The sequence below is a fragment of the Xiphophorus hellerii genome, chromosome 14 (genome assembly GCF_003331165.1).
Source record: "Xiphophorus hellerii strain 12219 chromosome 14, Xiphophorus_hellerii-4.1, whole genome shotgun sequence".
In the NCBI taxonomy this organism is placed as follows: Eukaryota; Metazoa; Chordata; class Actinopteri; order Cyprinodontiformes; family Poeciliidae; genus Xiphophorus; species Xiphophorus hellerii.
Window position 1 is genome coordinate 28698691 of NC_045685.1, and position 24014 is coordinate 28722704.

Consider the following 24014-nt stretch of genomic DNA (forward strand, 5'->3'; position numbering starts at 1 on the left):
GAGTGAGCAGAGGAGAGGGTCACCATTAGAGACGTGAGGTTCTGATGATCTCACCGTGGTTCTGATGATCTCACCGTGGTTCCTGCTCCTTGGTCAGGCTGCGTCCCGGAGGAACGGCCCGACGAGGCGCCGTCCGCTGCCGCTGCCTCGCCCAGTGCCCGCTGCCTCCGCCTCTTGCGCTGCGTTGCAGAAACACCCGGGTCCGACGGTCCACCCGCCGGCTGACGGCCTTCCTCCGCCCTGTCGGCCGCAGCGCTGCGCCGCGCCCCCATCAGGACCCGCTCCAACTGACCCACTCTTGCCTCCAGTTCGCTCTTGTCCCACTCCAGCTTTCTGAGTCGTGACTTGACTCTGAAAGCAAAACAACACCCAGCCAGTCAGGTTCCATCTCCTTCCCCTCCAGCGGTTCTCCACACCAGGAGCGGCTGCTTACGCCTTGAAGAGCTGAGTGCAGCCTGGCCGCGTCCCGCTCCTCTCCTCCAGCCGAGGGGCTTCGGCGGTCGCTGCCCGGTTCAACTCTTCGCCCCTCTCATCTACAGTCGGCTCTGGATGTGACTGAATGTTGGTGCGACCGCTCGACCAGGTCAGCTGTGGCTTTGACGCATTTTTCACGTGGTGAACATCCTTCAGATGTTTCCACAGGCAGGGCTGGCAGACGGGACAGCACAGCAGGGTGCAAGACATTTCCTGAAACTTCACAACCAAAACTAAAGCTGAGTCTCAGGGTTCATCCTGCAGCCCAGCTGTAAAAGGTCCAGTTAGGTTGGGGAGGTGTGAATGTAAACTCCTCTGTTGGCATCAGAGCCAAAATCAGGCTCAACAACCTGATGAAGAGGACCGGTTCTGAAGGTCCAAACAGGATTTGACATAAAATCAAAAGATACTTGCTGTGAGCTTACACAGCAAGTATCTCAAAATGGGCAAAAGTCTTAGTGCCCCACAGGCCTCACCTAATCACCAATACAAACTTAACCAGAGAGACGTGTACTGTCATTATCCACAGGATGGTGGCGCTAGAGAGCCAAGAGACCTTCTCTTCTGCCCGCTGATGAGGACTAACTTTGACTTTACAGAAAATCTGCTCTTTAGGACGGATTAAAACTTCTGGAGAGTTTTAGTTGAACAACAATTTGTTTCTTTTAAGCCTAAAAATCTCAAAGTTTTTCTCCTTTTTATGCAAAAAATCACAGAAAATATTTTCTACTGTAATTTTTCTTTCTTTATCGTTGCTATCATTGGTATCTGCACCCAAACACTGACCTGTAGACCAGAGGAGACAGACGTTTGGGTCTGGGTGGTGTCCAGAGTGTGGAAACCTGGTTCTGGGTCCTGGTGGTCCGGTTCTGGGTTCTGGTGGTCCGGTTCTGGGTCCTGGTGGTCCGGTTCTGGGTCCTGGTGGTCCTCATGGTTCTCAGCCAGTTTAACTTCCTCAGTTTCCTCAACCTTTACCTCAGTCTTAATTTCTTGGTTCTCCCGGTTCTCTTGGTTCTCCCGGTTCTCCTGGTTCTCCCGGTTCTCCTGGTTCTCCTCCTTCATTCTGCTCCTGCCTGATAAACTCTCAGGTCTTCAGTTGAAGTTTCTGGAGAAACACTTTGTTAGAAACAGCAGCTGATGAGGTTCATTAAACTTTTAGCTACTAAAGACGATAAACCCTTTCAGGGATCAGGACATAAAAATATGATTTTTGCAAAACTTAACTAAACTCTAAACTTATTCATTATTCTTACCAAGGTGAATTACACCTTGTAATCCACCTTTCACTCCAAATGGACGATCTGGAAGCTGGATTTGTACTGAGACTAGATCACACACATCAGGCAACTTATGAAGGCAACTTGTTGCCCTCAGAGAAAAGGGGGCTGAAAACTTTAGTTTATTTGTGTTGCGGCTCCAGCAGGTCTCTGCCCTTCGTCTCTTACAGGGTTCTGGACACAGCAGGCTTTCTGTGGGTGTTGTTGTTTGCCCTGACTGCTGCAGTAAAGCTGCAGTAAAGCTGCCATGCTGCAGCAGACAGGAGGCTCTTTCCTCTCCCTCCTCAGAAACACATTTGGTTGGTTTGTTTGTCTTGGTGGGTTTTTGTTAGGGTTGTTTTGGCTTTTGCTTATTTTTGGGTTTTCATTCATCTAATTTTGGTTTCTAATTCCCTTTACAGGTTTTATTTCTTTAGTATAATTTAATAAACTCATTTTTCTTATCAAACTACAGCCTGGTGGACGGAAATATTTGTAAAATATTTTGAATCGTATATTTTTCTTTCTACTTCCACTTTGTTTTGTTCTTTCACATTAAATTCCAATGAAATACTGATTTACTGATTCTGATTACTTTTGCGAGCCACCATTTATTGACCGTGACGTCACGCTCCCCAGAACTCCGCCATGACGTCAGAACAACCGATGCGGCTCTTTAAAGCCTGTCTAAAAACAGACCTGTTACCTGATGTTCTATTATTTAGTTGATTTCACTTTAAAAATGCTCACAAGATGGAAACCAAACTTGTCATTTTATTTGATAACTTTTAATGAAGAAAGATGGCCGCCACGGACAGCAGCAGTCAAACCTAATGACGTCAGCCCTCAGAAACGAAACTTATTACAAGGTAGAAAGATTAACGTTCATATCCTCTAGAAGTAAGTATGATTAGAAAGATATCAAATAAAACATTAAGGAGAAGGAACCGTGTAACCATTGGTAACCATTAGTAACCACTAGTAACCAAGGAGACGCGCCGTCACGTAGCCTAGCATGTACAACAGAAACTGGTTAGCATCTCATAGGTTTTTAATGCTGCTCCGTTTTAAGCGGAAACGCCGTTTAGGTCAGAGATAAATGATGTGGTGTGAATTCAGGAAAAGTCTGTAATTTGATCAACACATCAGGAGGCAGAAGGTTCGGGTCGGTTTGTAAGCTAGCTGTTATAAACTTTTAGAAAACCAGGAGAGAAACAGACAAAAACAACCTGGGAAAATTCAGTCGCTCATTCCACACGACCATCATGGCGCCTCGAATGATTAAGTGACGTAGTTGATGTACCTGAACGCACCATGACGTCACCTCCGGGCTACGTCATGCTGTAGACACGTTTAACAGTGAACCTGAGCTCAACCAGACCAGAGGCATTAATAAGTTCAGAACCAGAACCAGAACCTTTCTCTACCTGAGAAATAGTTCACCCGTTACCATGGAAACCGGCAGCAGAACCTTCCCGAACCGAAGCTGCTCAGCTCCAGCTCTGACCTCGGCCTGTCGGAACCAGGTCTGTTAAAAAGACTCTTAGGACTTACTGGACGAGCTTCCAGCTACAGGTCGGGGAGGGGGGACTCCCTCTTCCCCTCGGAGTTCTGTCGGAACCGGGACGCGCTGGACTCTGATTGGATCAGATTAGTTGTCCGACAGCAGACGATGTTTACCGCCACCTGCTGGTGTGGAGGATCAGAAACTGGATCCTGTCAGTTTGTAAGATAAATATTTCCTGATCATTTTTATTTTACCAAACAGATTAAATCAACTTTCACTCTAATTTTGTTGCGGTTTTGATGTTTAGGGTTATCGCCACTGAACTCACTTTTCAGTCGTTAATTTTATTCCAATGTTTGTTAAACAGAAAAGCAGAAACTCTGAACAGAACCAAGAGGTTTGCTGAAGATTTACACAAATAAAATATCTGGTTCTGAACTTAAAGTCACAGTTTTTCATTCCCTCTTTAAAACCCAATCAGTAATTTCTGTTTTAAGTATCAATCAGTTTATCTATTAAGCAACAAAACAGTTCAGAGTATCAGCAGCAGGTCCAGGACTGGATGTGAATCTCTGGTCCGGTCTGAGGCAGCACTGAAGGCCACAGGAAGCTCTCACTGTTACAGCCCCACTATAATGAACTTATTCATATTTAACAGTAAAAACATTTTAAGAACATTAAAAACTAAAGTCATTTCAGCAGGAAGAACAAATGTTAGTTTTATTACATGTTTATACATTCTTAACATTTTGGTGAAGGAATTTGGTTGAAAGTCTAAACAACTGAATATTCATATTAACACTGAGGATGTTAGCCTAAATGTAGCTTCTAATGCTAACACAGTCTGAAGTGGCCTAGTCAAAGTCCTACCCACTCCTGTCACAAAACATTAGACCTTGAGCTGAAAACATTCAGTGACACATTCAATGAAGACACGGAGAACAGGTTTGGTTTCAGTGAAGGTTTAATTTGTGCAGGCCGTTTCCATGGTAACCGGCAGTAAACGCTGCGTTGCTGTGGTTCAGTGGAAGCTGTGATGATAACTGGTCCATGAAGCCTGCAGGTCATCTACAGTTTCTGCTTTCAGTGAAACGAAAGACGGCGTCATCTGCATAGAGGCGTAGAGAGAATCTGGAGGGTGAAGGTCACTGAAGGTCAGAGGTCAGTGGGCCTAGTGTGACTCCTGATGGCGCCTTCATCTGCTAATGTGGCTAAAATAATCAGAACAACTTTAACTGGGAGAGAAACCAGCAGAGCAACAGGAGGCCAACGCTGACTCCTCACTTTGCTGCTGCCGCCTCCTCAGGAGGAGCAGCCAGGCCCCACAGCATGCTGGGTAAATAGCCAGCCAGCCACTCCCCCCAGCTGCTCCTCGGCCCCTCCTCCGCTCCTCGGCCCGCCTCCCATCCTCCCACCACCCAGTCCAGCTCCTCCCGCCCTCCCCCCACCTCCTCCCGCTCCTCCCTCAGAATCACGCTGTAGCGTTTCCTGGAGACTCCTGCTGCTGCTCCTCCTCCTGCTGCTACTCCTCCTGCTCCTCCTCCTGCTGCTCCTCCTCCTGCTGCTCCTCCTGCCGCCTCCTCCCTCCTGCTCCCTCTCTTCCTGCCTCCATCCTCTGCAGAGACCCGGCACTCCTCCAGCACCTCCCTCCATCCCTCCAGCTCCTCCTCTCTGCTGACCAGGCGGTACATGCTCCTCCTGTAAACTCCTCTGTCCTCCACTCCTGTCCCGTCTCCTGCTAGCTTCAGAGTAACCGTCTGTCCTCCTTCTCCCTCCTCCCTCCCCGCAGAGCCTCCTCCCTCTCTGTGGACAAACAGCAGAGAGCGGTACAGCGCCACCACTCCTCCATCTGCCTGCTCCGCCCTCCTCAGCAGAGCCGCGCCCTCCATGGCCTTCGCCCTCCTTGCTAGCATTAGCCTCAGCGGCTTGTAGAGCTTCTGGTAGCAGAAGAAGAACCTCAGCAGAGTCAGCAGGACCGACGCCGCCGACGCCGCGCAGAGCAGCAGACAGCCTGCAGACAGCCAGACGCACAACACCGCCGCCCTGCTGGTAGGAACCACGCTGACATGCTGCCCCCTGCTGGCAGGAACCATGCTGACATGCTGCCCCCTGCTGGTAGGAACCACGCTGACATGCTGCCCCCTGCTGGTAGGAACCACGCTGACATGCTGCCCCCTGCTGGTAGGAACCACGCTGACATGCTGCCCCCTGCTGGCAGGAACCATGCTGACATGCTGCCCCCTGCTGGTAGGAACCACGCTGACATGCCGCCCCCTGCTGGTAGGAACCACGCTGACATGCTGCCCCCTGCTGGTAGGAACCACGCTGACATGCTGCCCCCTGCTGGTAGGAACCACGCTGACATGCTGCCCCCTGCTGGCAGGAACCATGCTGACATGCCGCCCCCTGCTGGTAGGAACCACGCTGACATGCCGCCCCCTGCTGGCAGGAACCATGCTGACATGCCGCCCCCTGCTGGTAGGAACCACGCTGACATGCCGCCCCCTGCTGGTAGGAACATTAGGAACCAGAGGAACATCTGTATTTAGGGGAACATCTGTAGTTGAGGGAACATCAGGAGCCAGAGGAACTTCAGTAGTCGGGTGTGCGGTCCGATTAAACCAGCCAACTGATGAACTTCCTGTTTGCGTCTCTGAGCTGGAGTGATGGGAGCGTTGCTTCGGACTGGTGAAGGTCCGGTACCAGGACCGTGTGACTCTGTGGCGGACTGAGGCCCGCTCTGCAGACGTGGTCATGAGGTCAGGGGTCGTGGGTTGAGGAGGAGAGGTTGCAGCTGGAGGTTCTGGGCCGGACGGTTGGACCGAAGCAGCTGGAGCCGTCGGGTCAGGAGGAAGTGAGGTCATTCTAGGCGGTTTTGGTTCTCCGTCTGCTGAGCAGAGATCGGACTCTTCCAGAGTCACTACAGGTTTCCCCTGGTGGCGCCGCGGAGAATCGCACACCTGGGAACAAATGTTAGAGTTTAGCTTCCAGGTGAGCCAAGCAGCAGCAGCAGCGTCTGAGTGACGTATGTCTACGTTGGGTGAAGAGATCCTCCTCACTGTTACGGCTTTTATAAAAACGTTCTGAAGCAACGGCTGATGGAAGCGGCAACATCTGACTTGAAGAGGAGATGGAAACACGTTAGCTGAATAAGTTCTGCTGTAGCAAACACTGCCACCTACTGGTGGGTCTGTGCCTTACCAGAGGCACCAAACTGAAAAATGTAAAGTCCAAACCTCTGAATCAAAGGCGGGAAACCGTGACATTTATCTGTGTGCTGGATGTTAGCTAGCAACTGCTACTTCCTGTTTACTCCATATTTAATTGTTTTTTAGTTTTTTAGAGGAATATTTAGATTTTTTTAGTTTTTTGAGGAATATTTCCAGCTCTACTTTTGCTCTCAGTGGAACCTGGACTCTCTAAATTCTGTATTTGGACACATTTTGGTGAAAAATCTCATTTCATCATAAATAGAAACGTTCTGCCTGTGGATCGTCGCTCAGGTTTTCCTCCTGACCTCCATCCAGTTCATCTCAGCCTGTTGGACTGGAGCTCCCAGCTTTACTGGCTTCAGCCCAGTACAGTAAACTGGGTAAACTGTGTCTCAGTGGATCCTGGATGAATAAAGGCTGTGTTTACAAACCGTCTCCGTGGCAACATGAAGCGTCCGGGCTCAGCCGACCCGGTGGCGTCGGGTTTCCTCCAGGAAGTCGACATGCTGGACGTTTCATCCAATCAGAGCAGAGTTATTCCTGAAGAAGCAGTGAGGAGAGGAAGTCTGCTTACCACGCTGTCCACACCGTTCCTGATTTCTGCGCCGTCTCTGACGTAGATGTTGAGCTCAAAGTCGTCCAGGTATCTGCGGAGGTAACCGAGGGAACAGGAGCAGGCCCAGGGGTTGAGGGACAGGTAGAGGTACGGCACGTCCTCCTTCTGGCTGAACCAGCCGTCAGGCATCACCTGGATCTGACAACCAAGGACCAGACGTCAGCTCACCGCTGCCCCCTGCAGGCAGCAGGCAGCAGCTGCAGCCTTTAGGGACGTCAGGAAAACTTTAAACCTTCAACATGTTTAGTTTTTCACTTTAGTCTCGAAGAGAATCTAGTCTGTCCTGATGGACCAAAGATCTGTTATCTTCTGTTTGGTCAGATGTTTCATTCTGTTCACTTTTCTTTATTGTTACATTTTATTTATTACATCACAGATCTGCTGACCAGTTTGGAGAATCGGCCATTTTTATTTTGCAGTTTAAGTTCAAGGTGCTGAGTGGATCGGTCTAAACGTTGGGCTGTTGGGTTTTAACCCTCACAGTTCATCAGCATCAGAACCTCTACCAACGGCTCAGTCAAAGTTTTTCTGGAAATATTCTGTGCTGTTACACACCATGCTGTGTTAGCATGATCTGTTAGCATGGTGTGTTAGCATGATCTGTTAGCATGATGTGTTAGCATGGTGTGATAGTATGATGTGTTAGCATGGTGTGTTAGCATGGTGTGATACCATGATGTGTTAGCCTGGTGTGTTAGAATGATCCGTTAGCATGATGTGTTAGCATGATGTGTTAGCATGACGTGTTAGCATGATGTGTTAGCATGGTGTGTTAGAATGATCTGTTAGCATGATGTGATAGCATGATGTGTTAGCATGACGTGTTAGCATGATGTGTTAGCATGGTGTGTTAGAATGATGTGTTAGCATGATCTGTTAGCATGGTGTGATAGCATGGCTGGGCTCCAGCTGCTCACCTGGTTGTTCTCCAGGTAGAGGGTTTCTATGGCTGTCAGTGGGTGGAGCATGAGAGCAGGAAGGATGGAGATGCGATTGGCCGTCAGGTCCAGGATCTGCAGGACGGACACACTTTTCAGTTTCCATCGGGACATCGTCCAGACCTCTAGCTCTAATTATCCTCTCTCTCCCTCAGATGGCGTCGCCACGGCGACAGGCTGACCTCCAACACGCTGAGCCCGGAGAAGCTGCGGTCGGTCAGAGACGCCAAGGAGTTGTTCTGCAGGTAGAGTTCGGTCAGAGCGGGACAGGCGGCGAAGGCGCCGTCAGGGAGGAACGTCAGGCGGTTGGAGCCCAGCCGGAGGACGGCCAGGCCGGCCAGAACCGGAGCGGAGCTGGGGGCCACGGCCGGAACCTGGAGGGCCACACACACCAACAGACAGACACACACACACACACACACACACCTTAATACGCCACATTCACCTGGAGGGCCACACACACACACACACATCTTAACACGCTCAGCGACATTGACCAGCAGCACAGACCTGGTTGGCTGTGAGGTCCAGCTCATACAGGCCTGGAAACACCTGGAAGGAGCTCCAGGACAGGCTGGAGAACAGGTTGGATGGAAACAACAAGACCTGGAGAAGAAACGGCAACATTCAAGGTCAGGTTCCAGCCAGATGTTTGTCCAGATGTTTGTCCTGAGATGTTAGCATGTCCAGATGTTCTGAGACAGAACCGGGTCGTGGTACCTGCGTCTGCTGGTCCAGTCCTGCTGGGATGTGGCTGAACCCGGCGTGGCTGCAGTTCTCCCTCGGCCGGTGGTCCTTGTCCCTGTCGCCGTGGCAGCCAGGCACCGAGGCGGCCATGGCTCCGTGCAGCGGGAGGAAGAGGAGGAGGAGGAAGAGCTGCATGCTGACTGAGGCTCAGCGGCTCTGAGGAGAAGCGAAGGAGGTGCAGGAGGAGAACCTCCAGCCGCCTGGTTTCTGAGCAGGCGGTTTGATGGGCAGCAGGAAGGGAGATAAGGCTCCTGGTCTCCTGCTGAGTTCCTCCACGTCGCTGCGGCTGCATTATCTGGAGAAACAAACTTCCTGCTGCTCAGATGGACGGAGGCTCAGCAGCAGACAGGAAGCTCATCACGTTCTGACCCGTTACAGAGGAAACCACCAGCTGCTGCTGCCTCAGGTAACTGGTTAAACTAACACTGCTGGCTGTTCAACACATTCAACACATTATGAGGCTCCATGTACTTTAAATAGGCCTTTTGAAATGAACTAGAATATTGTTCATTCTGATATTCTAAAGCTAAATGTTTTCAATCACTGTAGGCAGAAAATCATTTAACTGAAATAAAGAAACTTCTGTCTGCAAGGAATGAATCTATAATGTTTCCTTTGGTTAAATTATGAATCATTTTTTATAACTGTAGTGATTGTTACCTTGATCAGATCAGCCCAGTTTCTGTTTTACTTTAGTTTGTTTGTCTTGGTTCTGGTTTTTCAGTTCCTGTCTCCCTCGCCCCCTGTTCCTCTCTCTCTTCTCACCTGCAGCCTGTTAGCCAATCAGCTCGCTCCTTCTGTTCACCTTCATCATTCACTCCTCTCTCATCCCTCCTTCCTGGTTCCTCCTGTTAAATCCTTTCGTTTGATTTTTGTTCTTCATTCTTCATTATAATATTCATCATTTCCTCCACAAAGCTATTATATTATATTATATTATATTATATTGGATAATACTGCTGGATATTAAATAAACAATCATTTAAGATCAACCAATCAAACCATAATCATAATGTATCAGTGACAGGAAATGAATGATGAAGAAACGTGGCTGATTTTCTTCTTCTGCTGTTTCTGTCCGTCAGTCTGTCCACCGTGAACCAATGAAAACTCAAACATTCACCGACACGTTTCACATCTTTCCTCATCCACTGCTGTGGATGTGGATCTGAAACTGCAATGGATTTTGGTGATCTGGTTCTGGTTCTGGTTCTGTAACGCTGACTCAGCTGGTTCTGGGTTCACACACACACACACACACACCCACACACACACACACACACACACACACACACACACACACGACTTATAGAGCAGAAATAACCACTGGACCAAAATTCATCAAAATTAATCAAAACCATCCAAGAAATTAAAAAATATTTTGTTACAAGTCGACTGAAGTTCTGATTCACATGATTTAATATTTAAAAATGATCAGACAGATGAAATATAAAGTTATGGTATTTTAAAAAACAAAATAATAATAATTCATATAAATAACATTATTACTAAATAATAAAATCAGGCAGAAAATTTTATAAATACATTTTTATCAATAAAAAACTTCTGAAACTTTAAAGTTCTTTAAAGTTCAAGCAAAATAATTAACTTGTTAACTAAATATTCAAGTAACTCAGAATAAAAGATTTAGGGCGTGCCGTGGTGGTGTAGCGGTTAACGCGACCCATATTTGGAGGCCTTGAGTCCTCGACGCGGCCGTCGCGGGTTCGACTCCCGGATCCGACTACATTTGCCGCATGTCTTCCTCCCTCTCCTTCCCCGTTTCCTGTCAGCCTGCTGTCATTTAAGGGGCACTAGAGCCACAAAATACCCCCTGGAGGGGTAAAAAAAAAAGAATAAGAGATTTAGTTTGCTAGCTTAATATTTAGCTTTCTAGCTAATATTTAGCTCAAAGCTAAATCTCTATCTCTATAGCTTAGTATTTAGTTAAAATATTTAGTTAAATATTTACTAGTTCTGAGCTAAAGGTTTTTTTTTTGTTTGGTTGTTGTTGTTTTTTTTGGCTCAGAATCAAATATTTAGTTTGGAGATAAAGTTTTGGGTCCAAACTAAAGTATTTAATGAGCTAATTGCTAATTAAATGTAAGACATTTCCAACATGGCCGCCGGACAAGCGTCTGAAAACTCCCAGCTCTGAAGGAAACATCAAGTCCTTCATGTTCTGGTCTGGTTTCTACTCTGTCCAATCAAACATCTCCACCTGCATCTCTTCCCTTCCTGACGGCTGTGAGACGCAGTACGACGCCAACGACTCCATGATCAACTGCACCAGGATGACTGAACAGTAATCAGACTAACCACAAACATCAGGCTGTGCTCCGTCTGCCTCAGGAGTTCATGACTCCTTCTGTCTTTCCTCACCAGCTGTAACCTCCTGAAGGAGGCGCTGTTCTCCTGCTGTGACCTCGACCCAGAGCCCTACATCACCGCCTGCACCGACACACTCTGCAGATATCCTGACCTGGATGACCTTAAGTGCCAGTTTCTTGAGGCCTACACCAGAACCTGCAGGCTGAAGCGTAACGTCTCGCTGGTCGGCTGGAGGTCCAAAGCCGTGTGCCGTAAGACCCGCTTCACCCGACCGTCCCGCCTTGCAAAGAGACCATTCATGAGTCTAACAGTGTTGGTGTTCCTCTGCAGTGAACCCTGAAGCCTTCTGCCAGGACCGGCCCTGCAGCCACCATGAGTTCTGTGGAGAGAAGACGGTCAGCAGAGACACTCGCTGCTTCTGTCGAGCCATCTTTGCCTCCAAATACCGAGAAAGAAACGCTTTGGGTGCAACGTCTGAGAAAACACGACGACAGGCCTGAACTACTGGAGAGCTGACCTGGGGGTGACCTTTATGTCCTTCAGGAGATCCAACAGTCTGCAACCAGACCTCCGCCTGCCTGACGCTGGTCAACTGTCTCCTGAAGGACGAACATGTTGACTACATTAACTTACACCTGAAAAACCTGACCTGCTGGGGGCGCATGGACGAGGAGACCCACATGGTGACGTTCAGCTTCAACAACACCAACCGCTGTGGGACAGAGGTCATGGTGGGTTCAGTCTCTAGTTTGAGATCGTTCTTTAAAGTTGGGCTTGGTCCTGATGGGTCCCAATGTTTCATCCTGCAGAGCAACAACAACCAGATAATCTACCAGAACACCATCAGCAACTACAACGGCTCCTCCAACCTCATCACACGCAGAGACCAGGTCTTCATCGACTTCTCCTGCGTCTACGTTCAGGATGCCATCAAGGCTTTTAAGATCACAAGCAGGTGTGTGACGGCTTGTGAGACCGGTGATGATGGCAGGTGTGTGAGGTGCAGATGCCCATCTATGATCCCTCAGAGATGCTGATTCATGTCTCTGTCTGGTCTGCAGCTCAGCACCTCTGGCGTGTGGAGCTACACCCTGACCATGAGGGCCTAGACCGACGCCGCCCGCACCCAGCCTGGGGAGTCCAACACCGAGGTCTGGCTGGACGAGGAGCTCTGGGTGGAGTTGAAGACCGACGGGCTGGATGAAGAGCTGATCTCCGTGGTGACCGATTCCCGCTGGGCGGCCAATCAGGAGTCAGACAGCGGGAGCCTGAGATATGACCTGATCAGGAACGGGTGAGGAGCAGTCAGAAACCGGTTTCACTGAACAGTTCGAGTCATCAGTGGGTCTGAATGTTTTCTGTAAGGAACCAAAGGGAAAGGGGGTTAAAGTCAACCTGGTTCCCCTCTGAGCCACCAGGAGGCGTAGTTATATTCTGACTTACAGATCCCTCCGATGGCTTTAGCTCCTTCATGTCTTGTGTCGCTCTGGTTGGTTAATATCTGGTTTGGTTCTAGATGGGTTGGGTCCGTCTCCATTGGCAGACCCAACCCCACCCTGTGGGGGTGAACAGGGTGGGGTTAGTATGAGTTAGGGAGCCTGGTACACTGAGCAGCATCCAGGAGCTGCTGCCTTTCTGATGATTTCAGGAAGTCGACCAGATTCTGGATTCTTAAAGATTCTTGACGTCTTCTTGTTTTGGACCAGCTGTGCCAACCCTGCCGACCCGACTGTGACGGTGGAAGGGAACGGCGAGGGAACCTCCACCCTCTTCTCCTTCAACATGTTCCAGTTCTCTGGGCGATCCGGGAACGTCTTCATGCACTGCAAGCTGCAGTCTGCATCGAGGAGGGGAACGGCTGCATCCTGGTAAACCCTCCAGAACCGCCAGAACCTCTGCTAGCATCTGATGAATATCAAGATGATTTAAGCTTTGGGTTTGTTTGGTCTCTGAGGTTCTGGACTCTGACCTTTGAACCCATAAATGTTCCTTTTGCTCTGTAACTTTTTGTCTCCTTCTGTCCTGATTCTCCAGAAATATAACAGATCTTGGAGACGCAGATCCACCAGGTCCAGATCCGGAACCACGGCTCACATCAGCATGGTTTGGACCAACTAGGTGGACCAGGGTTCTGATGGGACCATTGTTCTGATGGGACCATGGTTCTGATGGGTTGAAGGTTCTGATTGGACCAGGGTTCTGATTGGACCATGGTTCTGATGGGACCAGGGTTCTGATTGGACCATGGTTCTGACGGGACCATGGTTCTGGTTCTGATCCAGTCTGGGTGTGTTGCAGCGGTTTGGGTCAGGTGGTTTTGTAGAGGAATGCGGTGAAGGGAGGCCCGGTGGGTCGAGGCCCGGCGGGTCGAGGCTTTGGGTTCAGGTTCTGATCATTTATGGGTTTAAATCATTTAGTTTATTAATATTTGGGTTGCAGGGAAAAAGTTTCTGGTTTGAGGCTGAAACTGTTCGTGGTGCGATTATTAATGTCTGATTCATAGAAATCATTTAATAAAAACCTAAAAACTAAAACAAAGTTTCATTTTCTTTGTTCCTAAAAATCACAATTTATCAGGAATTTAGAAACTAATTAAAGAAACATTGGTAAAACTAACTGTAGGTGTTAGCAGCCAGTGTGTGTGTGTGTGTGTGTTATTTGCCTAGTTTACCACTAGAGGGCGCGGCTGAGGCAGCAGCTGACAGGAAGTCAGAATATGAATATTATTTTAAAACCAGATATGAGGAAACGTTGCTGGAGTCTCAGGCTGAACGACAGACTCTGATTGGTCGACGCTGCTTCTGCTTCCTTTAACTTCATCAGCCTCGTTACACTCAGATAATTCCCAGTAAGCCAATCAAAGCTGCCCCCCACCGTGTGTGTGTGTGTGTGTGTGTGTGTGTGTGTGTGTGTGTGTTATTAGAGTCCAGCGCTGACTCAGCAGGATTTCTCTAATCCAACCATCCTCACTTTTTACACCTCCTCTCCTTCTCTCCTTCTCTCCTCCCTTCCTCTCCTCTCTCTCGCTTTCTGAGATTCTCTCTTCTTCTGGGTCATTTTAACTCCATCATCATCATCATCATCATCATCATCATCTCACTCCTCCACCTGCTGACCGTCTGATAACATTCAACTAATTTAAACACACAGGAAGGTTCTGACCCAGAGCTGCAGCTGCCGACCAGAACCTGGATCCTGTTTAACCTGCCCAGTGTCCAGGTCCAGTCCCGGTCCAGGTCCAGTCCGTCCCGGTCAAGTCCCGGTCAAGTCCAGGTCCAGTCCCGGTCCAGTCCAGGTCTGTCCAGGTCCAGTCCCGGTCCGGTCCAGTCTCAGACGTATCATCCCTGCTATAATCCGTTTATCCCTGTCAGGGTGACAGAGACTCCCTGCAGGATCGGCTCCTCCTCTCCTTCCTCCTCTCGGGTTTCTCCCATTTTCTCCTGGTCTCTCCTCTCTGGGTTCCTCCAAGTGTTTATGAGGTTCTGGTCGGGGGGTCGCCCCGCTGTTTCCATGGTGATGTGTTTGGAGGGGATCTAGGCCACAGAACCCGGGATTATCAGCTGACAGGTAAGGAGATAAAAGGCAGAGGGAGAAACGATACGGACAGAACCAAGTTTATTCATCGTGCTGCTGGTTAGTCTGACCTGAACTGAACCGGTCCGGTTAGTCTGACCTGAACGGAACCGGTCCGGTTAGTCTGACCTGAAGGGAACCGGTCCGGTTAGTCTGACCTGAACTGAACCGGTCCGGTTAGTCTGACCTGAAGGGAACCGGTCCAGTTAGTCTGACCTGAAGGGAACCGGTCCAGTTAGTCTGACCTGAAGGGAACAGGTCCGGTTAGTCTGACCTGAACTGAACAGGTCCGGTTAGTCTGACCTGAACTGAACCGGTCCGGTTAGTCTGACCTTAGAGGAACCGGTCCGGTTAGTCTGACCTGAACGGAACCGGTCCGGTTAGTGAAACTTCAGCAGGTTTGAGTCCGACAGACTCGACTGCAGGAGAAAATGACGGTCAAACTCCATTAGAACTTCCTGTGGAAATAATCTGATTTAAAGACGTCTAAAATATTCAGATTTATTCATAAATCTAACATATAATCTGTGTTTTAACTGAAACTTGGACTCTGAGGACAGCAGAGATGAATCATCAGTTTAACCTCAGAGGAACCAGAGTCCAGATGGATCAATAAAAAACATCCAGTTTTCATCTCTACCATGAAGGAAACCATCTTTTAAATCTGATTTTAAACGTATTCCAGCGTCCAGATATCTCCACCAACCTGCTGGGTTCAACATTAACTCCTTCATTTAACTCCTTCATTTAACTCCTTCATTTAACTCCTTCATTTAGCTCCTTCGTTTAGCTCCTTCATTTAACTCCTTCATTTAACTCCTTCATTTAGCTCCTTCGTTTAGCTCCTTCATTTAACTCCTTCATTTAACTCCTTCATTTAGCTCCTTCATTTAACTCCTTCATTTAGCTCCTTCATTTAACTCCTTCATTTAGCTCCTTCATTTAGCTCCTTCATTTAACTCCTTCATTTAGCTCCTTCATTTAACTCCTTCATTTAGCTCCTTCATTTAGCTCCTTCATTTAGCTCCTTCATTTAACTCCTTCATTTAACTCCTTCATTTAACTCCTTCATTTAGCTCCTTCATTTAACTCCTTCGTTTAACTCCTTCGTTTAGCTCCTTCGTTTAGCTCCTTCGTTTAGCTCCTTCGTTTAACTCCTTCGTTTAGCTCCTTCGTTTAACTCCTTCGTTTAGCTCCTTCGTTTAGCTCCTTCATTTAACTCCTTCGTTTAGCTCCTTCGTTTAGCTCCTTCATTTAACTCCTTCATTTAACTCCTTCATTTAGCTCCTTCATTTAGCTCCTTCATTTAGCTCCTTCATTTAACTCCTTCATTTAGCTCCTTCATTTAGCTCCAGATGTTCAGATGTTTCCACCAGGAGGGACTCAAACCATCAACCAACCCGTTTCCCATCATGCTCCTCCACACAGTCAGTCTCTGTATTCAATAACTATAAACATAAAGCAATAATCATAAACATTAGCTAACATTAAAGTGCTATGCCAGCATAGCATTTAGCAGAAGCTAATGCTAAGGAGCCATACCACTGTAGTATTAGGCAGAAGCTAACGCTACAGCGGTACATGGTAATTAGCAGAGGCTAATGCTAAAGTGCTATCCCACCATAGCATTGAGGGTTACGGTTAGCCCTTTCAAAACTGAATCTGTGTTTCACATCTTATCCAGGAAAACTAATTTAGGGGAAGTTAAAGTTTTCAAAGTTAGCTAAACAGCTAAAGCTCTAAATTTAAAATCAGCTCTGCTGCTAGCGCATTATCAGATCAGCAGAGTGTGCCCACCTTAGACTAGGCCGTTGCTGAGTCTGCTCTGGTCTGAAACATCCCATAATATTTCAGGCTGCTGTCCTGCTGGAAGCTGAACTTGCGGTCCAGTCTCACCTGTCCTGCAGGTTTTCCTCCAGGATTGTCCTGATTTATCTCCATCTTGATCTCTGATCAACTCTGATCAGCTTCTTTATCCCCGCAGCATGATGCTGCCACCGCCAGGCCTCACTGTGCTGGTGGTTTGTTAGAACCAGAAAAAGCTTTGGCAGTGTTTGGCTCCAGTTTTCTCCAGGTTTGCTTCGTCTCCAGGGTGGGTTCTGGTGAACAGAACCTCTCGACCCATCATGTGTCTGATGGGCGTCCAGGTTCTCCGTGTCCAGATGATCATCGATCAGAGTTCTGATGGTCAAAGCCTGGATGCTATAGAATCAAACCCGGCGTTAAGCAGAACCAGAACCTCTGCTGGGTTCCTTCATGAAGCTGGATGTTCTCTGGAGAACCTCTGAAACCAGAACCAGCTGCATCTGGACTGAGGCCTTGATTCCCAGGAGACCAGAACCAGACAGTCCTCAGTCATCTACAGGAGACTGAAGTCCTGACGTTTCACCTCTGACCCCTCAGGGTTCTTCAGAGATAAAGACAGTCAGCAGGTTTCTGGTCTGTCAGTTTATCAAATCTTCCTGTTTTAATCCGATAAACTTCATTCCTCGAGGGCCAGACACACTTGAGTTAAATGTCCAACTGCCTCACCAGCTGCAGTCCAGCTCTGATAAAGAGCCAGTAATGGATTCAGGTGAAGCAGAAACGTTAAACGCTGCAGGACAGCAGACTGGAGGAATCCTGCTTCATCCGCTGGGAATCAGAAATGATGAACCATTAGAAACCTTCAGTCTTTGCTCCTGTTGTGATCAGTGAGGTTGCATTAGAGGAGTCATGCTCAGGGATGATTGATTTTAATTTCAAATTTTAATAATCCATGTAGATCAGTTGTGATCAGGATCAGCTCCTGAAACTGGTTCCAGTTCAAATTCACCAGAAAAACCAGCATATTCTCTAAAAGAACCAAAACCTGAATGTTAACGTAGATTTTAACCAAGAGCAACGTTCCTTCCTCTCACCAGACCAACTGCATCACCATGGCGAAGGTAGCGCCACTAATCCCCGGCCCTTCATCTGGGTTAAACCCTCCCAGCATCGTACTGCAGGACCTGGAGGAGGGGGCGGAGCCAGGTGACATCACAGAGGGGCTCAGGTGAGTCGCTGCTGAAGCTCATTTCTCTGAGTCCTGGCAGACAGGAGGTGGAAACATCAGGCCTGGTTGGCCCTCCAGGCCAGCAGGGGGCAGTAACAGGGTTGGACCCTGATGTGTAACTTTGTTTTCCAGAAGATCCCAAAGAGCCGGAGCTGGAGCTCTGTTCAACGTCAACAACAGCAACAACAACGAGGAAGAGGAGGAGTGAGAAATGTTCATGTAGATACAATTCATCAAGAAGACACCAAGTCACTTGAAACTAATGTTTTAATCTGCTTCTCAGGGAGGAGAAGAAGAGGAAAAAGAAAGAAAAGAAAGAGAAAAAGGAGAAAAGAGAGTAAGTCTGACTGCTTTTCATCAGGACGGTGATGACTGTTGTGGATTTCATCAAAGTTCAGTCGTCTGTCTTCTCTGTTCCTCAGAAAGGAAAAGCAGGAGAAAAAGGAAAGGAAGGAGCAGAAACAGAAGGAGAAGGAAGAGAAAGAGAAGGAGAAACAGAAAGAGAAGGAGAAGCTGGAGAAAGAGAAGAAAGCCAAAGAGGAGGCGTAGGTTTACTGGAGCCCTGAACTCGTCACGGTAAAACGATGCATCGTGATTGACATGCTGTCATGGTTTCTGTCTGTAGGGCGAAAGAGATCACAGTGATCGATCCAGCTGGGAACACGTACTACAACTGGCTCTTCATCATCACCATCCCAGTCATGTACAACTGGACCCTGATCATAGCCAGGTACCCGACACACAGCAGTCTGTCCAGGAGAAACAAGGTACAGCAAGGTCTGTCACCATCAGGTACCATCTGGTTCCTCTAGAGTCCAACTGAACATCAGGTACCATCTGGTTCCTGTAGAGTCCAACTGAACATCAGGTACCATCTGGTTCCTCTAGAGTCCAACTGAACATCAGGTACCATCTGGTTCCTCTAGAGTCCAACTGAACATCAGGTACCATCTGGTTCCTCTAGAGTCCAACTGAACATCAGGTACCATCTGGTTCCTGTAGAGTCCAACTGAACATCAGGTACCATCTGGTTCCCGTAGAGTCCAACTGAACATCAGGTACCAGCTGGTTCCTGTAGAGTCCAACTGAACATCAGGTACCATCTGGTTCCTGTAGAGTCCAACTGAACATCAGGTACCATCTGGTTCCTGTAGAGTCCAACTGAACATCAGGTACCAGCTGGTTCCCGTAGAGTCCAACTGAACATCAGGTACCAGCTGGTTCCCGTAGAGTCCAACTGAACATCAGGTACCATCTGGTTCCCATAGAGTCCAACTGAACATCAGGTACCATCTGGTTCCAGTAGAGTCCAACTGAACATCAGGTACCATCTGGTTCCCGTAGAGTCCAACTGAACATCAGGTACCATCTGGTTCCTGTAGAGTCCAACTGAACATCAGGTACCATCTGGTTCCTGTAGAGTCCAACTGAACATCAGGTACCATCTGGTTCCTGTAGAGTCCAACTGAACATCAGGTACCAGCTGGTTCCCGTAGAGTCCAACTGAACATCAGGTACCAGCTGGTTCCCGTAGAGTCCAACTGAACATCAGGTACCATCTGGTTCCCATAGAGTCCAACTGAACATCAGGTACCATCTGGTTCCAGTAGAGTCCAACTGAACATCAGGTACCATCTGGTTCCTGTAGAGTCCAACTGAACATCAGGTACCATCTGGTTCCTGTACAGTCCAACTGAACATCAGGTACCATCTGGTCCAGTTAGTCTGAGACCGAAGCCAGACGAGGGTGGAGTGGTGCCTTCAGATCAGGAATGACTCCAGTAAAGGAGTTTCTTTTGCTCAAACTGAGAACTGAGACCAGCAACACCAGTCTGCCATGGTGGAGCGGACAGGAAATACCAGCACCAACGTCATCATGGGGCAATGACTTGAGAAGATGAGTCAAAAGTTGATCTACATCCTCTGTCCTTGGTTTGGTCATGAACCAAACCAAGCAACTGGCTGACAGAAGGTGAATGGAGAAATCATCAGCTCAAATGAGTTTAATCTAACAGGGAGGGTAGACTAAGACCATACTCAGGTGTGTGGTCCAAGGGACTCTGTCCAACGGATGGTTGAGATTTCACAGTCGAGCATAGAGATTGCCCACATGTCTCATGTCAAATTCCTTCATTTTCCACGATCTGAATGGATACTAGCAGGTTTGAAGACCGAGCTGGGGTCCGTCAGTCTCCAGGTATTATCGGTATAATTCTGCTGACCTTGTTTTTGGGCTGCAGAAAGACTAGCTGTTCCCTCATTGTCAGTTTGAGACCTGGGACAATGGATTAGATCACAGACTTGTTTGTATAATAAAATTTGAAGATAAATGCAGTTTGAAAGTCAGTCCAAGCCTTTGATTGCCTAGTCAAGGCCAGTCAGTGGGCACCAGGTATTCTCTACCACAGGGATGCTACATTCAAGCCCTACTTTTCACAGCCATTCTTAGTTTCAGCTCCGTAAGAGATGTTCACAGCTGGAGCGTCTCCAAGTCTAATTGACATACTGAAGAAGTCGTATACTGTGTCTGTTTTCAGGGCTTGTTTTGAGGAGCTTCAGACTGACTACCTGATCATGTGGTTCATCGTGGACTTTATCTGTGACGTCATTTATATCATGGACATGGTTTTCAGAACCAGGACAGGTCTGAACGAACACTGACTCATAATCAAGTAATTGTTTTCACACCTGTGTACTAACGAAGCATACATGTGACCGTAGGTTACCTGGAGCAGGGTTTACTGGTGAAAGACGAGCAGAAACTACGTGAACGTTACATGAAAACTTTCCAGTTTAAACTGGATTTGGTCTCCATGATTCCCACTGACATCCTGTACCTGATTCTTGGTACCACCTACCCTGAGATCCGCCTCAACAAGCTTCTAAGATTCAACAGGTAACTGAGACTCTCTTACTGGTTCATCAGCACTTGAGTTTCTAGACACAAGTTGTGGGAAATGAATCCAAGCAGACAAAATGCTGACCACCATACACATGGAAACAGTCTTAACACTGGGGTCAGATTTATTATCTAAGAAAGTTCAAGCTTCAGTTGGGTCCATTGAACCCACGTTTTCAAGGATTTCCCATTATTCAGTCTCAAGATCGTTTTAGCTACATTTTTGTGATAACATTGCTGAAAACAATTTAATCCATGCACCTTCAGCTCCAAAGTTGGGACCACCGTGTGCTAGGGTTGAGTTGAGTCCATAATTTTAGTCAGCCCTGTTTTACTGCAGCAGGAGCTTCTAACTCCTGGCTCTCTGAACTGGTTTCACTTCCTATGCCTCCATTTCAGGATGATGGAGTTCTTCCAGCGCACTGAGACCAGAACCAATTACCCCAATGCTCTACGTATCTCCAACCTTGTCATGTACATTCTCATCATCATCCACTGGAATGCCTGCCTCTACTATTCCTTCTCCAAAGCCATCGGTAGGTCATGTTGCACATGTTGGTTCCTCTGAAATTTCTTTGTCATTTATTCTAACTCTACTTACCAATTTTTTCCTCCAGGTTTTGGTTCTGACAGGTTCGTGTATCCCGACCCAACAGATCCTGAGTTTGGCCGTCTGGTGAGGAAGTACGCCTACAGTATGTACTGGTCCACGCTAACGCTCACCACCATTGGAGAAACGCCGCCCCCTGTGGAGAACTCGGAGTACTTCTTCGTTGTGACGGACTTCCTGGTGGGTTATTCCTTACAGAACCATAGATTCTAGTTGCCTTTATTCTTAGTTCTGTAATATTCACAACTTGGAAAAGAATTGCAATGTGTCATGCTGAGTGACCGTGTCTTACTTCATAAAGAACAAACATGATGGATGTGAAAACGCACCTTCCCTGATAAAAGCATGATGAAGCTTTGTTGAAGCTTGTGGTTCCGGATTCGTCACAGAAATCCTGAACTCTTTTCAAAGCAAAGTCTGAAGATCTACCTGTCAGGAATTACAAACATGACTTGTTTCTGTCCTCCAGGTGGGTGTGCTGATTTTTGCCACCATTGTCGGTAACGTTGGCTCGATGATCACTAACATGAACTGCTGCCAGAGCCGACTTCCAGGCCCGGATCGACGCCATCAAGCAGTACATGAGTTTCCGGAAGGTGGAGTTCCCTCTTCATGGGCTTCCCATTCTGTAAACCTACTCAAAGTTATTGTCTGCAAAGTCACTAGAGGAACTTGAAGCAACTGGTTTGGGAAATGTTCCAACATTTGTAAAGTTAATCAGCAAACAACATCTATACCTGTGAACCATAACTGCATTTCCTCATGTCAAGGTAATGGACTTATTCTAAAACATTTTCTTCTTCCTCTGTAGGTAACTAAAGACCTGGAAAAGCGAGTGATTAAGTGGTTTGACTTCCTGTGGACCAATAAGAAGGCTGTGGATGAGAGAGAGGTTCTGAAGTACCTTCCTGACAAGCTAAGGGCTGAGATCGCCATCAACGTACATCTGGACACCCTGAAGAAGGTCTGTTCTTGCTTCAAGTTCCTCCTCTGTAGACGGACGGATACAAACCTTTGGTAAATATTCCTCTGATTGCTTCTGCAGGTCCGGATCTTTGCGGACTGCGAGGCTGGTCTGTTGGTGGAGCTGGTGCTGAAGCTGCAGCCGCAGGTCTTCAGTCCAGGAGATTACATCTGCAAGAAGGGCGACATCGGCAGGGAGATGTACATCATCAAGGAAGGGAAACTGGCTGTGGTTGCTGATGATGGCATCACGCAGTTTGTTGTTCTAAGTGAAGGAAGTTACTTTGGGGAGATCAGTATCCTGGCTATCAAAGGTGAGAGGTCACGATGGACTGGAGGTCTCTTCTACAGAACCATTAGAAACACTTCTTCTTGATGTCAAACAGGTAGTAAGGCAGGAAACAGGAGGACAGCTAACATCAGGAGCATCGGGTACTCCGACCTCTTCTGTCTTTCCAAAGACGACCTGATGGAGGCGCTGACAGAGTATCCTGATGCTAAAGCTCTGCTGGAGGAGAAGGGACGGACAGATTCTGATGAAGGATGGCCTGCTGGATCTGGAGGTATGACCACAGGATGTGGCTTAGGACAGGAAGCTACTAAAGTGTTCCTGAAAGTAAAATGTTCTCTATTTGTCCACTAGGTGGCAGCCCAGGGCCCAGACCCCAAAGAGATGGAGGAGAAGGTGGACAGGATGACGAGCAACCTGGACACGCTGCAGACCCAGTACGCCCGGCTGCTGGCAGAACACGATGCGACTCACAGCAAACTCAAACACCGAGTCACCCGACTGGAGAAGAAGCTGGCGCCGCCACGGGAGGATGCACCTGGTGATGCTCCACCCCCTCCCACACCTGAGACCACCAAAGAAGAAGAGAAGAAATAAGAAGATGGTGGAGGACAGAAGAATTTGAGTTTTAGTTTGAGGATAGAAGGACTTGAAGGAGACGAGAAATTAGATAAATCCATAAACTAACGAGATTCAAATTAAAGTCAATAAATATGTAATTATGGATCCTTAGATTTAAAGTCCTCTGAGTTAATGACTGTACAGTATTAATGACCCGGTGCTGGGGACACTGGGAACACTGGGAACACATCCTGTTGGAAAGGAGACTCAGCGGATCCTGAAGGACGCAGCAGTTCAGAGTAGAAGGTTTCACCTGCATGTAGACTTTCTTTCTCATGTCTGAGAATAATTACAACATAAACTGTTGTAATTATTATGTAACAAATGTGAAACAATAACTTACTGTCTGAACGTAAGTTGTCTACGTTCAGACAGGCTGCTAGCTTGTAGCGGAGAATCTTCACCCTGAGACCCGAATGCCAGTCGGTCTGAGGTCCATCCAGAACTGCCTGAGTTCTACCAAACCCTCTAGATTTCATGACATGAATTCAACCAAAGTCCATTTTTTCCAGGTATGATTTAGTTTCCCATTTATCGGCTGCAGAACCAGAGACCGGCATGTTCCTCCTGACCCAGGCGGATTCAGAACCAGGTCTTCTGGGCTTTACCCTGATGCTTTTAATGATGCAACATGTGATGGAGAAACTGTGCTGAAATAAATATATTTTATAAGAAAGTTAACACCCACTTCTTTTCATTTCATATCCTGTTAAATATTATAGATAGAAAAACTACAAGCATGAGCAATGGAACAACATTTAAATAAATTATTTTAGCTTCATGTTTTGTAATAATGACTGAAAACCCGATAAGATTTTATTGTAAAAATATTATTTAATGTCTGATAACATTGTCTTCCCCAGGTTTCTGTGTCCTCTCTAGCGCCCTCTGGCGGCCCCGATTTGAAAAACACAAATCTGGTTCACTAACTTCCACCTGACGGA

At 47.6% G+C, this 24014-nt stretch overlaps 3 protein-coding genes across 3 annotated transcripts; 1 reads left to right on the plus strand and 2 right to left on the minus strand.

Moving 5' to 3' along the window:
- Positions 1-50: 50 nt before the first annotated feature.
- LOC116732306 (uncharacterized) lies at positions 51-2981 on the minus strand. Its single transcript, XM_032582376.1, has 3 exons — positions 1261-2981; positions 434-693; positions 51-351 (listed from the first exon to the last, which is right to left on the minus strand). The coding sequence occupies exons 1-3, from the start codon at positions 1534-1536 to the stop codon at positions 51-53; spliced, it is 837 nt and encodes a 278-aa protein (XP_032438267.1). The 5' UTR covers positions 1537-2981.
- A 1202-nt stretch (positions 2982-4183) lies between these two features.
- gp1ba (glycoprotein Ib platelet subunit alpha) lies at positions 4184-10068 on the minus strand. The gene is made up of 7 exons (XM_032583542.1): positions 8724-10068; positions 8514-8609; positions 8186-8377; positions 7983-8078; positions 7024-7203; positions 5700-6197; positions 4184-5372 (listed from the first exon to the last, which is right to left on the minus strand). The coding sequence occupies exons 1-7, from the start codon at positions 8883-8885 to the stop codon at positions 4518-4520; spliced, it is 2079 nt and encodes a 692-aa protein (XP_032439433.1). The 5' UTR covers positions 8886-10068; the 3' UTR covers positions 4184-4517.
- Positions 10069-12173: 2105 nt separating this feature from the next.
- cnga1b (cyclic nucleotide gated channel subunit alpha 1b) lies at positions 12174-23751 on the plus strand. The gene is given in 19 exon segments (XM_032583544.1): positions 12174-12375; positions 12788-12949; positions 13116-14648; positions 17558-17688; positions 17821-17892; positions 17972-18025; positions 18111-18233; positions 18314-18418; positions 20226-20332; positions 20410-20584; positions 20987-21123; positions 21205-21377; positions 21667-21729; positions 21731-21793; positions 22009-22161; positions 22243-22474; positions 22547-22686; positions 22688-22723; positions 22804-23751. Coding segments are annotated over 16 exon segments (1992 nt in total). The 5' UTR covers positions 12174-12375; positions 12788-12949; positions 13116-14648; positions 17558-17572; the 3' UTR covers positions 23047-23751.
- Positions 23752-24014: the final 263 nt, after the last annotated feature.